This window comes from Xiphophorus hellerii, chromosome 18 (genome assembly GCF_003331165.1).
Source record: "Xiphophorus hellerii strain 12219 chromosome 18, Xiphophorus_hellerii-4.1, whole genome shotgun sequence".
Classification (NCBI taxonomy): domain Eukaryota; kingdom Metazoa; phylum Chordata; class Actinopteri; order Cyprinodontiformes; family Poeciliidae; genus Xiphophorus; species Xiphophorus hellerii.
Window position 1 is genome coordinate 19,750,319 of NC_045689.1, and position 20,266 is coordinate 19,770,584.

The following is a 20,266-nucleotide window of genomic DNA, read 5'->3' on the forward strand; positions in this document are numbered from 1 at the left end:
CCATGATTTACACTTTTTTTTATATATCTTAGCATTTAAGCCAGACGACTATTTTAGATGTGTCTCTGGTCTAGAAACCCTGTTAATCAACCATTTATTCAAGTCAGGTGTGTCCTGTAGACTTGATGAAACGCTAAACAAGCACAAGCCATTCACATTTGCCATTCACACAGTGATTGACTGGTGATGATTTGGGCTCGTCTTGCTGCCACAGAACCTCTGCATCTCCTGAGAACTTCTGTTTGTCCCACTGTCTGACCTAAACTAGGTCAGAAATGGCAGAATGAACCTAAACACAGCAGTAAATCTACAGTAGGATGATTGAAAAAAACAAATCTGTACTTCCAGAACTCAGACTGATTGAAAGCTTTTACAGGACCTTAGTTTGTAAATCTCAACAAGCTGAAAAGGGAGGCTATACTTCTGGATGATTATATGTATTCAATTTTAACATAGATTTTTCCTTTGAGTTTCATCCTAGTTAAATAGATTATATTTGGAGTCGGTTGTGTGTTCTACAGGCAAGATTAGTGTAAAAAGACTTGAGAATCTGGTTAAGATGATGAGTTTCATTATGTCATCATATGTAAATCTTTATATTTACACAAGAAATCTAAAGATCTACTTCTTTAGATTTTGAATGTAGTTTCTTTTTTTTTTCCCCATGCGAGAGCCTGATTTTAGTTACTTGTTGTTAAATAAAATATTATGTAGCCAAGTACTGTTTTTTCAAGGTTCCTTTTATCATTTTCACCCCACTTTAAAGTCCCTATTTACTTAGAGAAATAAAAAGGGTTTGCAAGTTGTTCTCCTTTTTAAAGTTGCTGTTTATTTCACATCACAAGCAGGGATTGTTTGTAAAATTCATCTACTCAGCCTCCAAACTACTGCATCTACCAAGTAGCAGCATTAATTCTCTCTTTGTCTCCTTCTGTTCCTAACTCTCTGTTGTTTAGGTTATGCAATACTGCAGGCAATTATGGAGAAAGCGGGGCAGAATGCATGGCAGGTCAGGACACACACTCACACCCCCCCCCCCCCTCCCCCCCCACGCACGCACACAGACATGCACACAAAGAAACATTCTTGGAAACCTGCCAGAAAGCACACTTCTTAAGCAAAATGATCTCATAGAGCATATGCACTGCACAGTCATTCACAGTCATTCACATACACATTGTAAATTTGCTGATGTTTTAATGAATACTCTGTGTGAATATGCGTAAAAACAGGTGAGCGCAATCTGTGTGGAGAGTTTCAACGACGCATCGTACCGCAGGATCCTGGAAGACCTGGACCGACGGCAAGAGAGGAAATATGTGATCGACCTAGAGCCTGAGAGACTCCAGACCATCCTAGAACAGGTAAGACCACTGGTGAAAACCAACTCTGCAATTATAGTGTATGATGTTAATTGATAAACTAGAGATGAGTTAGTGCATAAGAGTAAGAGTGGAAGGGCCAAGGAAGGTATGAGGGGCTTACGAGATACATACTACAAGACTCCCATAGAGATTGCCTTAATGGTTTTTAGACAAATACCAACAAATATTTAAGTGAAAGAAATGAACTTTTACAAAGATTTTTTGATGTATCAAGGATATGTGCACATAGGACAATGTATATTGAGTACTAGTATGCTTGATAGACGAAACATACACTAATCTGACAATGTGTGACTTGTGTTCATTTGATATGTGATAATCTCCAGTTCCTAGTGTTTTTTTGTACAGAATTGGTTTGTAGTGTAATGTCATTTTCTTATGTCTCTGTATATGTTATATAAAGCAGAAATAAAAATATATCTATATTCTTTCATCCGTTGCAGCTTTGATAAATGCTGCACTGTAGTTTTATGTGGCATTGTTACTATTACTAAGTTATGGAGTAGTAGAGACTTCATAGCTAACCTGTACTTCAGCAGCAATTAACGCTTAATAATGTGGTGAAACTTCCCTGCTGTTATTGGCCTGAACCATAGAATAAGACGTCATACACAATGGATGTCGGGTAGTGTGAGAAAAATTTGTCTCAAAGAAGTACTGCTAATTATTGTGAGATTATATAAGTAGCATTCTTCTCACTTTACCACTAGTGTTCTCTGAGGCATCTGTCGGCTCCACTCAGCTAGTTTTAGCAGCACTACAGATGCTTTCTTTCTGACATCTGGAAAGAAAAGACGATTTGTGTTTTCTTTGGACTTCATATTGTGAAATGAGAAATGTGGCTTCTGCAGCAGTTAGTGTGTGTTTGAAGAAACAACAATACCGTCCACTCACACTGCAATTTAGAGCGCACACACACATACATGACATTAAGGAACGTGCTCGGACACCTTCTGGTTGTCCAAGTTCATTAGATTATCTGTCTCGCTTTATGGTTAAGCCTTGCGTTGACAGGTGGCGTAACTGTGTGTTTGAGAGCCCTTCACTTCAGGTTGGAGTGTGATATCCCATCGGTTCTGCCACCTGTCATCACATCTGATCCCATGTATGCACATCTGACAAACCCAGTGACACATGCAAGCAGATACCCTTCAAATGCACGCATTTACATAAAAATCTCATTTGCGAAAAACGTGTCCAAACCAGAAAAAGACGGGGGGGAAATAAGCTCTGTGAAAGAACTGGTTATTCCTGCCATTTATTTGATTGTGCACCGCGTGTGTCAACTTCTTTTCTCTACTAAAAGCTTATTATTGTTTGCTAATATTCATACCTTGTTCTACTTGAGGTTATAGAACAGTCCTTCAAAAATTAAAGCTGGACAAATTTAGACATAGTTATAAGGTGTGGTTTTGAGTATTTAAAGAGCAAACTGTTTTACCAGTATTTGAAAATTGCTTTAAATGTCATTAAAATGCAATTCAAGCACAGATCAAAAGGAATTTGCATAGTTTTTATTCCAGAATGCATAATGTGATTGATGTTATCTCACAGTACAAGACTTGTATGAGTAAAAGTGTAGCACAGGATTTGTTTTCCTTGCGTCATTGTTGATGTTATCAGTTCATTGTGTTCATGTGTTTTTAAAATCACCCTGAAATATCTCACATTTTTATCCACATGACATAACAAGTAAGGAGGAGTTATTAATAAGGCCAGTCACTGTCTACAAAACCCAGAAAGGTATATAGAAAACGTGACTTTCATTTAGGACATTTGCTCTCTCAAAATTTTGTATAAATCCAAACTTTCAAACCGTAGTTTTCAGTGTCAGTTTTTGCATGAATTCCACTGTGGGTGAGCTCCTCTTTTATCCATTAACCTTCACTCCAGATACCCTCAACCAATCAAAATGAAGGGAATAATTTGAATCCTGGGTGGGATAAACTGCACTGCATTTTAAATCTAGTGCTTGTCATCGGTATTTAAAACAGGCACAGCATGTCCTCTTGACACATGGTCAGTATAACATGGTTGATGTTATAAAGCACCAAAATTTGAAATTTCATATTACATGGCAAAGAAGCAAAATGATCAGGTCCCACTAGGAATCCATGAAGGAGGTGACTGGACTTTGCTTTGACGGGTGTTGCACAAACCTGCACTGGGTTTGTGGAGTTATTTAAAAGAATAAAGCAGAACAGAAGCTCTAAAGACAGTGAGTGCAACAGTATTTTATAGGTCATTTGATAAAAATGTCTGTTTTTAATTTTATTTTATTTTTTTACCAAAAATGCATAAAAATAATGCATTCATGAGAACAATGAATGGAAACATCTCAGATACAAACCATTCATAATTAGTCATTGCTAAAGATTTTGGCTTAGTGCTGCACAATGGCATATTAATTGAAGATTAAGTGGAGGGAAAAAATATGGTAGATAAAGCAAACAAGAATAACAGCAGTTTTCAGAAATTCACAGACTGAATTTCTGGAATGCTTCAAGGTCATTTGGCTGAACATGACTTCCTAAGAGTCATACTGCCACAAAAGAAACAATCTCCACTAACTTAGAATTAACCTGAAATCTGGAGGTTAACCAACTACATGTTAGGAAAGCGTGTTTTATTCATGCAATTCACAGCTCTAGGTTTTAATTCCTTTGGAACAAACACACACTGGCAGCAGCCTCCCTATCAGACAGAAAAATAGACAGACTGTTTTTTTAATTGGCTTCAGTAGTGACTGAGCATCCACACACACACACACACGCGCATCGGTGCACACACCAACACACACTGACTTTAACTTGTACTGAGACAGGGATACATGCACAAACACACTCTCCCCTCACAGTCAATCCTGCAGTACCGGCACTGGCGAGCATCCTTGCTCTGAGACAGAGACTGTTCTGTTTTCCTGTTCCTGCCAGCTGCGATCTGTGCGTGTGCATGTGTGAGTGTGTCAGTATGTTGCCGCTGATATGTGTGGGTGAGTCTAGAGAGAAGTAAGAAATGTGAACAGTTTATTAATTAGGTTTATACATCACATCAATAAAAATGTGCACGTCTTCTATGTTATAAAAAACCCAAAGTGTTTCATTTCCCTCTCTCTCTTGCGAAATGCTAATATAGTTTAATTTTTGAATTAATTTACTGGGTACTTTAAAAGCAAATTAGCAAATAAAGTTAAATGACCATGTATTGATGACTGAGTTGTAGCATAAACCTGTGAAGTTACATTTTCTGGCTGTAATGAGTGTTATAAATGGGTAGAAAAAGTATGATTTATATTTCTTGCCCTACCTCCGAATCAAATACGCAGTTTTACACATTGCATTCACAAAAGAAATATAGATAAATAGTAATATTCTTGTTTTCTTTTTCTAGGCCGTCAGTGTGGGGAAGCATGTTAAAGGTTACCATTACATCATAGCAAACCTGGTAAGTATTATTTTTGTTATACTGAGACAAGTTCAGTCCACAACTTGTAAGCAGTTTCGATAGCCAGCTGCATGATGGATTGTTTTTTGACAAGGTCAGACACCAGGGCCCAGAAACATGAAATTCTGTGTTGTTCTTCGTGCCACCTTCATATAGCATTTTCTTTTATACCTCCCTTTCTTAACCTCAGCTCATGAAATTAAATGTGCATCATGGATGTCCACTTTTAGCTACAGACATATACCATTCCAATCAGAAGTGTCTTATCATTGCTGGGCTTTAATTTTGAGGCTTTAATGATGCGTTTCATTCAAAGTTTAAATTTATTATGGACACTCTAATCCATATGGTGAAACAAATACACATACAAGCGAAATACTCAAACCACAATACTGTATAGGGAAAACATGCTTTTTTGTTGTTGTCAACAAGCTGCATACATATTTCTGGCTGAATGCCTGACCACTCTTCTTTCAATTATATAAGAAAGCCCATTTAAATTAGTTTATCTGGCATGTACTGGGATTTTAAGTGTGTTTTAAACACATTTTCAACAGAAACTGTGAATTCATGTAATTAACAGTTTCTGTGGTAGTGCATTAAAAACATTATATTGGTGTTTTTACTTAAATTTTCATGGATTTTAAGTGTAATCTATACATTTTAATTCTAAAAGCTCATTGTTGGCCTGCTTTGTTCATTGCAATAACACCTTTAATTTGGTCTTTATGATTTTTGTCCTGTTTGAACAATAAATTGTGTCCTCATGCTATCCAACTTAACTGAAATTCACATCTGCTTACAAGCCAAATGCCATTTGGAGAAAGGTTTTAGTCAGGGAGTTTTAGCTATTTAGCTAGTTGATCACAGGGACAGGAAGTGTGTTTTTAAAGGTTTTGAATCTTGAGAAAACAGTACTGTTGTGCAAATTGTACTAACTCTCATCTGTGAAGCTGGGAAAAGGAAGTCAGTAAATATATTGTCTGTATTTAGATTACAGAGCAAAAACTACTGAGCAGTCATAAAGTGGAATTATAAAATAATTATATTTTGTCTAGAAAACCACCAGTAAACCTCTGCCAGTTACCCTTTAGTGCTAACCACCCTGTTCTATTTTGAAGTTATTATTAGGTATGACCTTTACAAGTTACCCTGCAAAGATTGAAAAAAGAAAAATATGTGTTTATATGTGGGGTCCATTGACCTTAATTGTTGGTTTCATAGATCATGTTCCACAGAAACAGTACATTTTAAATATATTATTTTCTATGCTCTTATGTGAGTATTATATACAGTGAACCCTCGTTTTTCGCAGGGGTTACGTTCCAAAAAGAGCCCGTGATAGGCGAAATCCGTGAAGTAGTAACCTTTATTTTTTTTACAATTATTATACAATGAAATACTCCATAATACACTGAAACCAAAGAACAAAACCTTTTTACAGGTCCAAGCATTTAACAAATAAAAGTACAGTATAAATGTTTTTTTTTTTTTACAAATAACTACTGTACTGTAAAATAATAATTTTAATCATCAATACGAACTGAAGGCTTCAAATTGCGGAGATCAGCACCGCCCCACCGTGACCTGAGTCATTGGATTAGAACGGGAGAAAATGAAAAATGATTATGAAAAAAAAATACAAAGTACAGTAGGACAAATAGTGACTCACGTGTATTTATTTCACTGCTCTTCTGACTGAGCCGCTGCATCCTGACTCCACTCTGTAGCGTTTTTTTTCTTCTAAAGCCCGCGGTGCAGGTGTGTTTTATCATAGAACATAGTTATCGTTAGTTGTTGTTCGTTTTTCTTCTGGGCAGAAAGATTCTTGAAATTTTCAAGCTGTTTTACGTACGTGTACATATTAAACCACAACGTTGTTGACACACAGGTGGAGAAGAAGCGGAGAGACTGTTTAGCCAATCAGAATGCAGAACACAATGCACGATGCAAATCCGTGAAGCAGCGAGACCGTGAAAGGTGAACCGCGATATAGTGAGGATTCACTGTACTGAACATAGCTGGAGCATAAAATTTTCAAACTGAAATGACTACAGGAGAACATAGAAATATTAGTTTCATTTTAAATTCAGCCGCCTTTCTTCCATTGTCACACTATCATATTATACTTAAATTGTAAAACAAGAATGTTTTGGGGTTGTCTTGAACAACAGTCTGATGATGGTGCAATCTCACTGCACATTTATTTTTCATAAAAAAAACATTTTATGCAGGAATAGGGAGATTGTTTTTTTTTCTGTATTTTTTATGTTCCTGTGTTATTTATGCATCTTGCCTCAGGTATCTGACACACAAACAGGAAGATGAAGCTTTGCATCTTTAAAGTTGAATTACAAGACTTGTTTATCTTGCATGTATTGCTGGAGGTAAAAATAAAAACAGACCTTCTTAGTAGATTCAGATCAGGGAAGTGAATATGTTTATGGGACATTTGCCTTTTTGCCCAGAGAGCAGAGATCATGTTAATGTCTCTTGCATCCATTGAGTCATAAACCAAACAATAATGCAGTGGTGTTTCTTGCATGAAAAGTGCCCCAGCCATGTATCTTTTTCTGTGCCTGATACCTTTTATTCAGATTTTGTATCTCAATCAGGGGGGACCAAAGTGCAGCTCGAGAGCCACTTGAGTACACACAATGATTCTTTGCTGCTACTGTTTAAGAATGGTACAAATTTGTCCCACCAGCACAACCGATTGGAAACTGGACAGATGGAAATCTTCTTTAAAAAGTCAAACGTTAGGTGGAAAAAAAGAATCCATCCTGTTTTACCCATGTATTTTTTCTTTTTGTATTTCCATAGTAGGTGTCCATCAACTTTTACTGAAAATCTCATTCTTTTAGCTGAGAATACACACAATTTTTCAAGCAAAAACATAGCATTGTCGTCTTGCAGGAAAACGGTGCCGAGTTCAAATTCAGGTCTGGGGTTTTTCTGAAGAGGGTTTTGCATGTTCTCTCCTTTCATGTGTGGGTGCTAATCAGGTACATCAGCTTCTTCCAATAATCCAAAATAATGACTCTTAGGATAAACTATCACTCTTATTTGCCCTCTGTTTCTGTGAGTCCCTCTGGATCCCTTTGATGGACTCACAACCTGCCCAGGATATGAAAAAGATGTGATGAAATCTTGAAAACATAAGCTTTGAAATTTTGAGGAGTTTGCTTCTTCTTTATTTCACAATAATTTACAATCATTTTTATCCATTGCGCTGGATGAAAGGTCTTGGCCTTAAGTTAAGCTTTATCCTATTATTTCATTCCCACTTGTTACACCAGAGACAAGAGTTTATCTCAGGATAAACTTTGATATTACAGTTCACCTCAGTAACAAACTCATTGTCCTTTAAAGGTGCACTTTATTGTTATTACCTCTTATTTTACGTAATTTGATTATGGTCTTTTGAAAAAAAAAAAAAACTATTTTACTGCTTTTTATATGCCTAATACATTTTCATGTGTCTCTTCTTGACAAGGTCATAACTGTCAGGATCTTTTGGCAGCCCGCATCGAGAAATGAAATATGACTTCAAGCCTAATCCCTAAAATCTGTTCAATGGTATTTTTCTCTGTGACTGTGAAAAAGGCCCTTTGAGCATATTGAAGGCTAAATAGGCTTTCACACCTTTTAGCCATTAGCATTCATCAACCCTGGATAATGCTTACATGTCTTTTTAGAGTCTGCCACTGTCTTTAGCTCTGTCCCAAATTGATTTACATCCTCTTTACAGTGAAGTGTCTCTTTGCATTCGGTCACAATTGGAGTTGTGGAATTCACTAGAATAATCTGTCACTAAAAGAATCTAGAGTTTGTGCATAAGACTGAACTTTTCATCATCTTAACTGGGATATTTAATTTTTTCTTCCTTTATTGATTCCTACCTTCTTTCTTTTTTTTCCTCTCAGGGATTTAAGGACATCTCCCTGGAAAGATTCATGCATGGTGGCGCCAACGTGACTGGTTTCCAGCTAGTGGACTTCAGCAAAGATATTGTCATAAAGCTCATGCAGAGGTGGAACAAACTGGACCAGCGAGAATATCCTGGATCTGAAAGCCCACCTAAGGTAATTAAACGTATATAAAATATAATGCAGTGTTCAAATAACCTCAATAGGCAGCCCAAGAAGGTCCAAGAAAGAAAGTTCTTAGTGACTGTGTGCCACAGCCTGAATCAAACTGTTTGTGTGGCACCCTTCTGCTAACAATAGTTACAGTTAACCCCAATATTTTTGATGCCACTGGAAGATTTAGATTTAAAATTATTTTAGTAGTTCTTTAGTAGGAAGACAGGCATTCTTACCTTGAATGTCTAATTGCAGCAGGATGCAACAGTTTTTCTTTTCATATACTTTTTTTCTGCATAATTTTATAGCTTCACCAATAAAGCATCATGTTTCCTTTAAAAAAAAGTCACATTTCTTCCTCCCCCACATCAGTATTTCTATATTTAGATGCCCACAGCTCCCTTCTTTTTGTCCCTTTTGTCCACAGAGTAGACCACTTTAGATGGGTTAGTGACCGGGAGTCAAGTGGAAATGCACATGTTAACTGGGAATATGTCCACGTACTCATTAAAAATACTTCATAACAACTTTTATTTACCTCCTGCCCTGCAACACATAAACGTCCTGCAGTATCTGTAAAAAAAAAAAAAAAAAACTGCACAGAATTGACATGATTACACATGTCAATCAATCCAGGGGTTTGTCAGCAACTGACCAATTGTCGGTCGTAATTTGTCCGAAGTGAATTTTTCTTGTCTGGAGGAACTGAACTTCTGACAAATTTGTCGGGATTTATCAAGGCGGTGTGGTCATACAGATTTTGTGAAAAGTAATCAAAAAGTATGCTTAAACATTACCAGTGGGAAACATACAATCAAGACACACTGCACCAGGGCATTTAGAGGGCGGGGTAGAGTTTATTCCATTTCCAAAACTCAAACAGCGTCTGGAAAAATGTAAGGTATGGAAAAATGCTTACGGCCGCAGCTGAATACTACAGTGGTCGATGGTATAACCAGAACATGTTTGTCTTTATGAAGGTTTTTGTCATAATTACATTGTGTGCTTAGTCATTAAACCGAAGATTAATCCATCAAGCTGCGTCCAAAACAATAAATGTGTGCTGTGGCTATGAAATGTGTGAAGTTCCTTTGTGAATCAGTGACTTTTCAGACAGGTGATCTATTTTTTTACCCATCTTCTTTGCCTTTATGTTGGCTGATATTCCATGCTGATATTTCAAACACATATTGTGTTTGAAATGTTTTTATCACTACTGGCTATTGTTAATCAGCTAATAATCACTCTCATTTACCAAATGAATTATCATTTGCCAGTGCTGACTGCATAATTAGCACTGTTAAAGTAAAACAATATTTTGTGCACAAACAGAGGTAAATAAATTATGATGGATGGTAACAGATGAACACAATCATCCGATTTAAATTAACAAAAAAGACTTGCAGTGTGTGTGAGCACTACAAACAACTGCATGAAGGGGCATACAAAGGTTTAATATTTCAACATACCCAGAAAAAATATTCATTCCATCGCTCTGCAAATGCAAACAAAACAAATTTATTGAACATAAATACAGAAAACCCTCTAGTGACAATGGTTGCCTTAAAATTGCCCCTGGCTTTGAAGCTGCTGCTTTAAACCTGAACTCAGTTTGCCTTGGGCAAAAAGCAGAAAGTTTCAGACCCAGTAAAAGTCTGGTGTGGTAATGTCAGCATCTCTGTAACTTTTTTCTACTCTGTGGCGTAGACTAGATTTTGTTGAGCTACTTTAAACCATGAAATAAACTGACTATGTGTCTTGAAATGTGATTTGTGTGCATGGAGGTTTGGGTGATATGTAATAAAAATGATCGGAATCTGTTGCAAATTGCTAAATGTCAAAAATGTAGTCATAGTGCATATGAACACATGTAGTTTCTTTATAGAGCTATCTCTTTTTTTGCACAATTAACTTCAGAGTACTATATATATATGAACATACAGATCAATATGTAGAAAGATCGCATATCCTCCCAATTAAGACTTTATGTTTTCAGTATGCAATGTTATCTATACCCCAGTATAAGACAAGTAGTATTTCAAAAGAGTTTTATAATATATTCACCACCAATCACAAAAAAAAAAAAAAAAACTTTTCTGAAAAACTCACCAAATACACAATTCTTGTTAAATAGTAAACAGGTAAGTAGTATTTCAAAAGAGCAGAAGAAATCTTATGTTTTCTGAACAATAACAATATTTGTTGTTAATCTGTTGCTAAGAGACAACCTTGTCTTCTGGTAACCAAGTGCCACGAAGTAAACATCTGATTTTAACTTTTGTAAAAGTTACCAACTGTAAATTACTTGTGTCTACGCAGATAAACAGTATTTCAAAAGAGCTTATGTTTGATAAACAATAATTAATTTGATGTTAAGAAATGAGCTTTTTGTTCTGGTAACGAACTGCCACAAAGTATAAATCAGATTTTTCAGAATTCAAATGCATAAATCCAAATAAATGCATTTGGATTCATGCATTTATTTAATGCATATTTTATTTATGAATTACATAAATACAAAAGAAATTATCAGCTTTTATTGCTTATAGTAATGGCATAATATCCTAAATAATGTCCAAATAACTTAGGCAAAAAAGAGAAACAAAATCATTTTTGGCAAAAAATGACTTTGGCCATTATTTTAGTAGTTAACTTGTCTCAGAGAACAAAATCTGCAATTCCCATTGGGACTCATGAGGCAAATACAGTCAAATGCTAACTTAAATGGTTAAATGCTGGCTTTACTTCCTAAAAATTGTACTGTTTTGCTTTTCTTTTTTTTGTCACAAGTATGATATACATTAAGTTGACTGATTTTAGCTAAAAGCAGAGCTCTGACTGCAGATTCTTGTCTAATCTTAGGTAAGAACTATTCTCCCTGTCCCAAAGGTTTCTCTGTCCTGCCACTGACAGGAACAGCAAAGACAGTGTGCTACTATTCCCAGTCTAGATGTTTCCTCTCCATAGTCATCATTTGTCAGTCACTTTCTTAAGGTCCTCTTCAGTTTCAAACAGAACACATAAAAATAGGCCAACATAGTAGCGGAGCCCTCCAAAGTACACATAGTAAAGTAAAAATCAAGGGATGTCAGCCACTGAGAGAAACTACCCACAGAGAGGCAGAGAGGATCTCAGCTGACGCTGGTCTTTTTCCTCGCTTTCATCTTTTCCTTGTTTCCACCGTGATGTGAAGAGAGCCTGCTGTGTGTTTGACTGCCTCTGTCTGTGTAGCACTGAGAGTCCATGTGTGTTCTGGTTGTGCAACAGAATCTGGGTAACTGTTTCCGTTAACTCTGTCGCCTTTCTACGATGACTTTGTTGATCAATGTGATTGTCCTGTGAATGGTAAATGGGCTGTGATTGGTATAGTGCTTTATCAAGTCCAGAGGGCCACAGCGTGGTTCACTCTACACTCAGTCATTCTTGAACATGGGGGTCCTTGTTCATAAGACATTCATGCACAAACACACACTGACGGTGGTAAACTACTATGTAGCCACAGCTGCCCTGGGACAGTCTGACAGAGGCACCACCTGGCCCTCTGACCTCTGACCCACCTGGTCAGGTGGGTGAAATGTCAACCAAAGCAGGCAGAGCAGTTATTGAATCAGTTACCCACCTGCTCCAGGTTGAACTCCTATCACTGTCGCCCTATGTCTTGATTACATATGTTTCTTGTTATTTTTTTGTGTCTAATATAATCAGCAATTTGTCAATCAATCAAATTTTATCTGTATAGCACATTTCAACAGCAAGGCATTTCAAAGTGTTTTACACCATAACAAATATAGAAACACAGTCATGCAACAGAATCAACAATCAAAACATTACATTAAGTCAAGTGCCATCATTTAATTCGTAATTGATTAGGTTTCAAATACAAAAATATGGGTTTTTAGTTGAGATTTAAAGGAAGTCAGTGTTTCAGGTGTTTTACAGTTTACTGGAAGTTTGTTCCAGATTTGTGGTGCATAGAAGCTGAATGCTGCTTCTCCTTGTTTGGTTCTGGTTCTGGGGATGCAGAGCAGACCAGAACCAGAAGATCTAAGGAGTTACACAATAACTCATGAATTTAGAGGTCCTAATTGTAAAAGAAAGGAAAATGTAAACGGATGTCACAAGATTACAATAAGATGCATAAGATGTATTGAAGTTTTAGGTTGTAACGTGAAATTAACTTTGAATAAGTTCAAAGCAAATAATTCTTAACAAGTCACTGTAAGTTTACAATTGTACTAATTGTATTTGAATGTTTTTTTTGTTTTTTTACTGTACTTGAAAATGTATGAGCTTATTTACAGCTGAACAGCAAACAAAGTCAACACAAAACACCTAAAGTTTTTTTTTTTTCCTCACTGTGTTTCTTTGCTATTCCCAGTATACCTCATCTCTAACGTATGATGGTGTTCTTGTAATGGCTGAGGCCTTCCGCACCCTCCGCCGTCAGAAAATCGACATCAGTCGCCGTGGCAATGCTGGGGACTGCCTTGCTAATCCAGCAGCTCCCTGGAACCAAGGGATAGATATGGAGCGAGCACTAAAACAGGTTGGGACAATTTGTTAAATTGGTAAAAGTCAAGAGACACGGGCTATCACCTTTTACTTTTTATATGTATGGAGTCATTAATATCTTTATATTCCCTGGTAACAGGCATGGCCATTTTGATATCCAAAAGACACTTCAGATCTTAAATATTTTGGATATATCTAGGAACATTGCATATATGATGAAAAAAGGAGAATGAAAACATGAGTCCTTTTATTTTTTTCTCACTGCTCTATTTAAAAATCGGATCTGTGATAGGATCCAGCTGCTGGCTTTGAGCACAGTTGCAGCTGCTCTCCCTGGCTCTGATCCCGATGCTGAAGCTTAGTGGTTTTTGTTTGGACTTTGGCTGCCGCCGTGAATAAAACCAGCTCTTATTTTTGGAAGAAAAAAAAAAACGCTGATTTTCTGTGTAATATGCGTTTAAAATACTTCACAGGGATTTAGAAGAAAACAGGCAAACAACATCACAGTTCATCCACCGTACTGAACATCAGACATGTGGTTCCGTTCTACACATTCATTCTTTGTTGCAGACTGGGGGTGTTTTCTGCCTGAAGGCTCCATCATATCTAAAAATGAGACAAAGCCTTACAATTACAGTCTCATTAACCTTTAGGAAACATTATATCTTTATATATGGGTGGTGGTAGGACAGAAATATATTTCTGTAGTTTCTATTCAAACATTTGAATGTTTGCAATTAGATGGCATCTGACGGTTGTTATGGAACCTTTTAAATCTGATATGCTACTGTCCATTTCTATAACTAAAAGCTTTTACTTTATTCCTCATCATCACTGTGTTTCAGGGCAAGAAAAGCATTGGGTTCCTGGTTCAGCCTTGTTTGTCAATCTAACTTTATAATTAGTGCCCTCAGTGTAACTAACAGCAAGAAGGAATGTGCTCAAGAAAATAATATCAACACAAATATACCTTTCTTGGTTTGCATATTGTCATTTCTCACACATTTAGAGAATTTTACCCATACTTCTATTTGAATTAAAGGTTAGATTTGCTTCTAAGATTTTCTGTACAAGATTATGCTGCTAAATAAAAATGATTTTATGTTAAGAAATTGAATCTGTGTAATCCAACAATCGTCAGAGAAATGTCACGCGTTGAAATGCTTCATTTTCTAAGATATTAGTTTGCTATTATTAGTAACTACCTTTACTTCTGCTTTAAATCTAGGTGCGCATTCAGGGCCTTACTGGAAATATTCAGTTTGATCACTACGGTCGGAGGATCAATTACACTATGGCCGTGTTTGAACTGAAAAGCAATGGACCACTAAAGGTAGGCTCTCATTCTGTGGCCCATGGAAAAAGGTTTAAAACAGTTAAATGGATTGTTTTGTTCTGTGTTTAGGTACTTGCCTTGTAGACATACACATTACTTATCATGTCAAGCTTTGTTTAAAAAAAATTAAAACGGCAAGGTCTTTTTAGAACAAATGTAGTAAAAAGAAGTTGACTTTTATATATTAATTTATGTTTCCTAATAATTTCTGCGGAATTTAATGTGCTCATTTTTTTACTTCAAGACCAATATTATATTCTAATAGTCCTTCATGATTACCTGTTCTACTGATATGAAAAATCATTCTAATCCAACTATTAATCGCAGCCTGGGCTTCATGAGGATTTTGGAGCTTATGTTTATACCAACCAGGGAACATAAAAAGTTTACAATTTTCTAACAAAAAAAAATTGATCAAAATCTGTCTTCATCACAGCAAAACGTAAGATGAAAGCACTGAAGCTGACATTTCCCATAAATTATTTTTATTAAAACAAACACACATGTAGAAGATAAAATAACAACATCACATGATATTCAAGCTACGTAATTATCCCTTTGGCAGCAATGTGCAGTTATTGGAGATTTTTGGCTCATGTTCAATATCATCTATTGCTCTAAAGGGAAATTTACAGGAGCAAATCGAATGCCTAACTTTTTTTGTTGGCTTTTCTTTCTCTCCTCTATTCATTTTCCTTAAGGTTTGTGCTAGGTTTCTACATTAGTCAATTTCTGTAAGAGTTGTGCTCTCCTTTGGCCTCCTCAGATTGGCTACTGGAATGACATCGACAAGCTTGTGTTGGAACAGGATGGAAATGGTCATTCCAGTGAAGGCTCACTGACGGAGAATCGGACGGTTGTCGTGACAACAATCATGGTAATGTACCCTGCCACTACATCATACTCCATGTAAACGTGTTAATGTTTGATATTTTAAGGAAAGCAGTAGCCTGATAAACAGCTGCTGAAAACCCACAACATAAATTTGTTAGTTCCTCCCAAATCACCTTATATAAAGAGGTCAAAAGTGATTTACAGACATGGACAAATTTGTGGTACCCTTACACAAGAAACACAAAATACATTTTGTATTTTAAATAACTTGAAATTGGCAAACGTTTAACTGGATCTCATACAGTTTATGCCGCTGCATGTTTCGCCACAATCACTACCAGTTGATTGTGGTAGTGTATGGTGAAATACAGAAATCACTAGTTGTATTTGTAATACAATGAGACCTTCACATAGAGAAAGTCAATGCCAATATGTTAATAGTTTGAACCACTGTTTGTCAGCACAGACACAGCTCAAGCTGCGTCAGGCTTGAAGATGGCATCAAAAATAGAGAACAAAGTGGGAAACTAGTTAGTAACTCCCCTAGCACTAAAAATGAAAAACAAGCTATGAGACTCTATCTTTGCATACTCCCTGGATAAGAAACCTTCAACACTGAACTCGTGACAGACAGTGCTACAACAGATTTTCTCAGGCTCTATGGTACATTTCTCGAATCATCCTCGACATTTGCAAAAGAATAAGTGCATTTCTTCAAACAGTTTGTACAGATAGCAAACACAGTGGATTACCTGCACAAACTACACGCTTTCTTAAAATCTTAAGTTCATCTCTCAGAAATAGATGTTTGTGTCATTGAACATGTCATTGCCTCTGTATGACTCCTGGTTTCATTGTGTAAAGATAAGGCAGTCCAATTAACTAGTCATGTTGTCATTAGTTGCCATCTAGTTTGCATCTGTTGTAAACTAGATGGCTAAATCTAGTTCACAACAGATTTAGCCATCTGTTGTAAACTATGGCTAAATTTTTGAAGAAATGCAATTTGTAATTGTGGGAAATCAATGACAAGAGATTGCACAAGATTCACATTTACGCTTTTACTGTAAGTTATTTACACACCAGGTCATTGTGATAAAGAAAGGAAAATGCAACACTGCAAACAACAAAGGAAAAAAAATAATGTTGGTGTTCTTGTGTTTTTGTTTTCCCAGAGACTTTTGGACTTATTTTTATTAAATCCAGTCTAGCTTTTTTGTTTGGCATTTTTCAATCTATAGTAGAGCCCCCCTGGATCTTAAAGATATAGCCAATAAAGATTTAAAATGTGAATTATTTTTCAATCAGAAGTCATGTACCTTGAACTTGCACTTCAGTTTTAATTGTAATTGTTTTTAGATGGTTTCCTTAGGTCTATTTCTATAAGTCTGATGAAACTGTGGTAAAATTTCCTATTGTTCTTTTGGGGAGTTGCTTACAGTCCCATCAACCTTCTACATTTAATTATATAGGCAGTTGTGGTCACAGAAACATGAAATTGCTCGATAAGGGTGTTCTAGCCTCTACCTTTAGCATAATTGTCTGTAATCAGTTTTTATGAACTCTCCAAAAGCTCTCACATTTGCTGGCTCTAGTCCGTGTTCAGTGTGGTGCATACAAAAACACCAAACTATACAGCATGATGTTTGTTCCATATACATACATGAGGATGATGGTAGACTTAACACATAATTTGGAACATGACTTTACTGCAAGAATTAATTGTCTCTTTCGGGGCACTAACAAAACAGTTCATGCTTTATTGTCATATTTTTGTAACGTAAACGGCATACAAAAATGTATATGTTTTTTGCTGTCACACACTAAAGGAATGAAGGTATAGGGGAGGACTTTTTGGAGCAATCAAGCATTGTTTCAATAAGTTTCAAGGGTACCAGCAAACTTGTCTGTGTCTGTATATTTAAGTTAAAGAGAGGATAAAGCTGTATAAGTACAGTTAAGGTTATCATAATACAATGAGCCTTTAAGATTACATCCAACTATTTAGGACTTTTGGACAAATAATGGAGAGACACTAGCTTGCATTAGTGGTTCTACATTGAATAAAAACAAGAAAGATCTTAAAGTACATTAAAAATATGACTAAAAGAAACCATCTTTCAAGAAAATGTCTAAGGCAGCAAAGCCCAAATGAATAAAAGGAGAAATTTTATTGAAAGGATAAACCAACAGAAATTCTACCAGTATCAAGAGAAGGTGAAACGAGAGCACAAAGATGCTAGTCTGAGCAGAAGAACAACAATACAAATTTGGGTCTACAACAAACAGACTGAACCCAAGATAAAAGTTGTGCAAAATTCCCCCTAAAGTAGGGTAAACATGGTGCAATTATCATGTATCATTCATTTAAAAATAAAATCCTGAGCTCAGGTCAGTGGCCTGGTCAATTAATGTGACAGATATAGCAACCATTCATTTAGCCCTCTCCCAACCATGATCTATGACATACATCAAGCAGTGTCAGATATTTTCTGGGAATATCTTGTAGTTAGACTACTGCTACAGCCGATATATAAATGTCTCCAGCTGTCTTTTTTCTAACATCCCTTCTCCCTCTTTTCAGCGTCTGACTCTAATAATAAGCACATTAATACCTGTAACTTGGTTCTCATATACTGTTGGGCTTATGTGTATTTGACCTTTGTAATGTAATCCTGCTGTAGCACCAAATTGTGCAGCAGTAAAAGAAGTCACTATCGTATCAAACTTGCACATTGTAAAATGTCAAAGTCTGTAAGAATTTTTTTTAAATCTTACAGTGTGTGCCAGGGTAAAAACAGTGAATTTAATAATATCCAGGTATAAAATGCAGGTGCATTACGCACTGAACACCAAAACCAGTGAGTTAGAAAGGTTACAGGAAAATATGTACAAGAAAACACAAAGTCAAAAAAGAATGACAAAGATTAAATAAAGAATAAGGACTCTATGAAACTTTCAGATAAAGACTGAAAGCAGGGTCAGGTTTGCCAACCAGATATTGTGGTGGTGGAATAATATCAAACGTTTTCAAATGTAACTGGTATCAAACAAATGAAATGGAAGATATCTTGATAAGTAAGAAGTCACATAAAGTTAAGATTTTGTTCACTCTAAGAGTAGCTCTAGTAGATTCCAGAAAATGTATTTTTACCTTCATTACCTTGTAAAATCTTTCCATCATGGATTCTTTCCAAAAGAGAATAGTCATAGAAACAACAATTATTCTGCTGAATCCTAAAACGAACTTCAACTTGAAGGGCAACAGGCCACACGGGGAGAACAAGTGTGCCGTTGTCACACTGTAATTTGGTGAGATAAAAATTGTGTCTGAGCCGTTAAACTCTTTTTATGACCAATCTAGACACATCTGTCAGTATGAAGGACACAGCTACAGATAAATTGTGGTAAAATGTCTCTCATACAGCCACACAAAAGTGCAATAGCATGGGAAAAGCATTATAATAAATAAAATCTACTCTTAAAAAAAAAACCAAGGCATTTATGGGTATCACTACCATTTCATAAATTATTCAGTGCAGTAAATTAAAGTATGCTACACCAAAGAACAAGTCTGTCAAAAAAAAAGTATACTCTTTGTCATGACCAAATATATTCCACCAATTTACATATGGTTATTTGTAAAAAATATATATATACAGTATATATCTTATTTTTAAAAGTTTAACAGTTTATCTCATTGCAACCGCATACTTTGTGTATTTTATTGGGATTACATGTGTTATATTCACACAACTGTAGAATAAAATGTAAAGGATTCATGTGTTTCAAAAAAGACTAAAAAGTGTGCCATGCATTTATCCCCTTCAGAAGTCATCTACTTAGCAGTAGAGACCACTTGTGTGTACTGCATCCTCAGGAGAAAAACAGCTGTTCAGAGAAGACTTCAGAGTTTGTTAGAAAACCTTGAAGAACAAACAGTATCACAAAGACAGGAAAAACAAAAAGAATTCCCTGTGACCAAAAATAAAATCAATCTTTTTGGCTTAGATGAAAAACACCATATCCCCTTTCAGGTCAACTTGATGTTTCATTACACTTCATGATTGCCTGAAATGTCTTTAAAAAAATCTGATAACATTTTTCCACTAATATCATGCACTTTATCCACCTTGGGTGCTAGTAAAAACCTGTGAACACCATCAACTATAAGAGGGTAACTTGGGTTTAAAGAAAAAGCATCAAGCAAAGACAGCAGGACTGGCAGTTCAGACTGACCAGTGTCCATCTGATCATAGAAAAAGGGAGATCAACTGAATCTGAATAAGGAAAGTGGGCAGCAGCATCACTTGCATTAATGTCACTGAAAAAGTTTGAACAGTATGCATAATGAAGACAGAGTTAAATGCTGCTGGATTCCCTAATGGGAAATGACCCACAGATGAAAGCTGAGTTGCAAGAGATGCCTGTATGATTCTGCTGAAGCAGGAAGTATTGGCAGAAAGCTCAAAATGTCCATGATCTCAGCTGATAGCATTTTATGATGTGAAAGGACAAAATGATTCATAAGGGTTCATGTTGGTTGTCTATTGCAGAGCTATGGTGTGAACAGGATACATGTGTGACAGAGTGTTAGCACTGTAACTCACATTAAACACACAATCTCTACGTGAAACATGGTGGTGGCAACCTCATAATGTGGAGATGCT

General features: G+C 36.2%; 1 protein-coding gene across 8 annotated transcripts in view; it reads left to right on the forward strand.

The window, feature by feature from the left end:
• The window catches only part of gria4a (glutamate receptor, ionotropic, AMPA 4a), a 121,662-nt gene that overhangs the window by 45,742 nt on the left and 55,654 nt on the right, over positions 1-20,266 (forward strand). For all 8 annotated transcript variants that reach the window (XM_032545105.1, XM_032545104.1, XM_032545102.1 and 5 more), the window contains exons 4-10: positions 957-1,009; positions 1,233-1,364; positions 4,776-4,829; positions 8,756-8,914; positions 13,293-13,460; positions 14,655-14,759; positions 15,529-15,639. In XM_032545105.1, the coding sequence (XP_032400996.1) occupies positions 957-1,009; positions 1,233-1,364; positions 4,776-4,829; positions 8,756-8,914; positions 13,293-13,460; positions 14,655-14,759; positions 15,529-15,639 (782 nt within the window). The remainder of the gene's footprint in view (positions 1-956; positions 1,010-1,232; positions 1,365-4,775; positions 4,830-8,755; positions 8,915-13,292; positions 13,461-14,654; positions 14,760-15,528; positions 15,640-20,266) is intronic.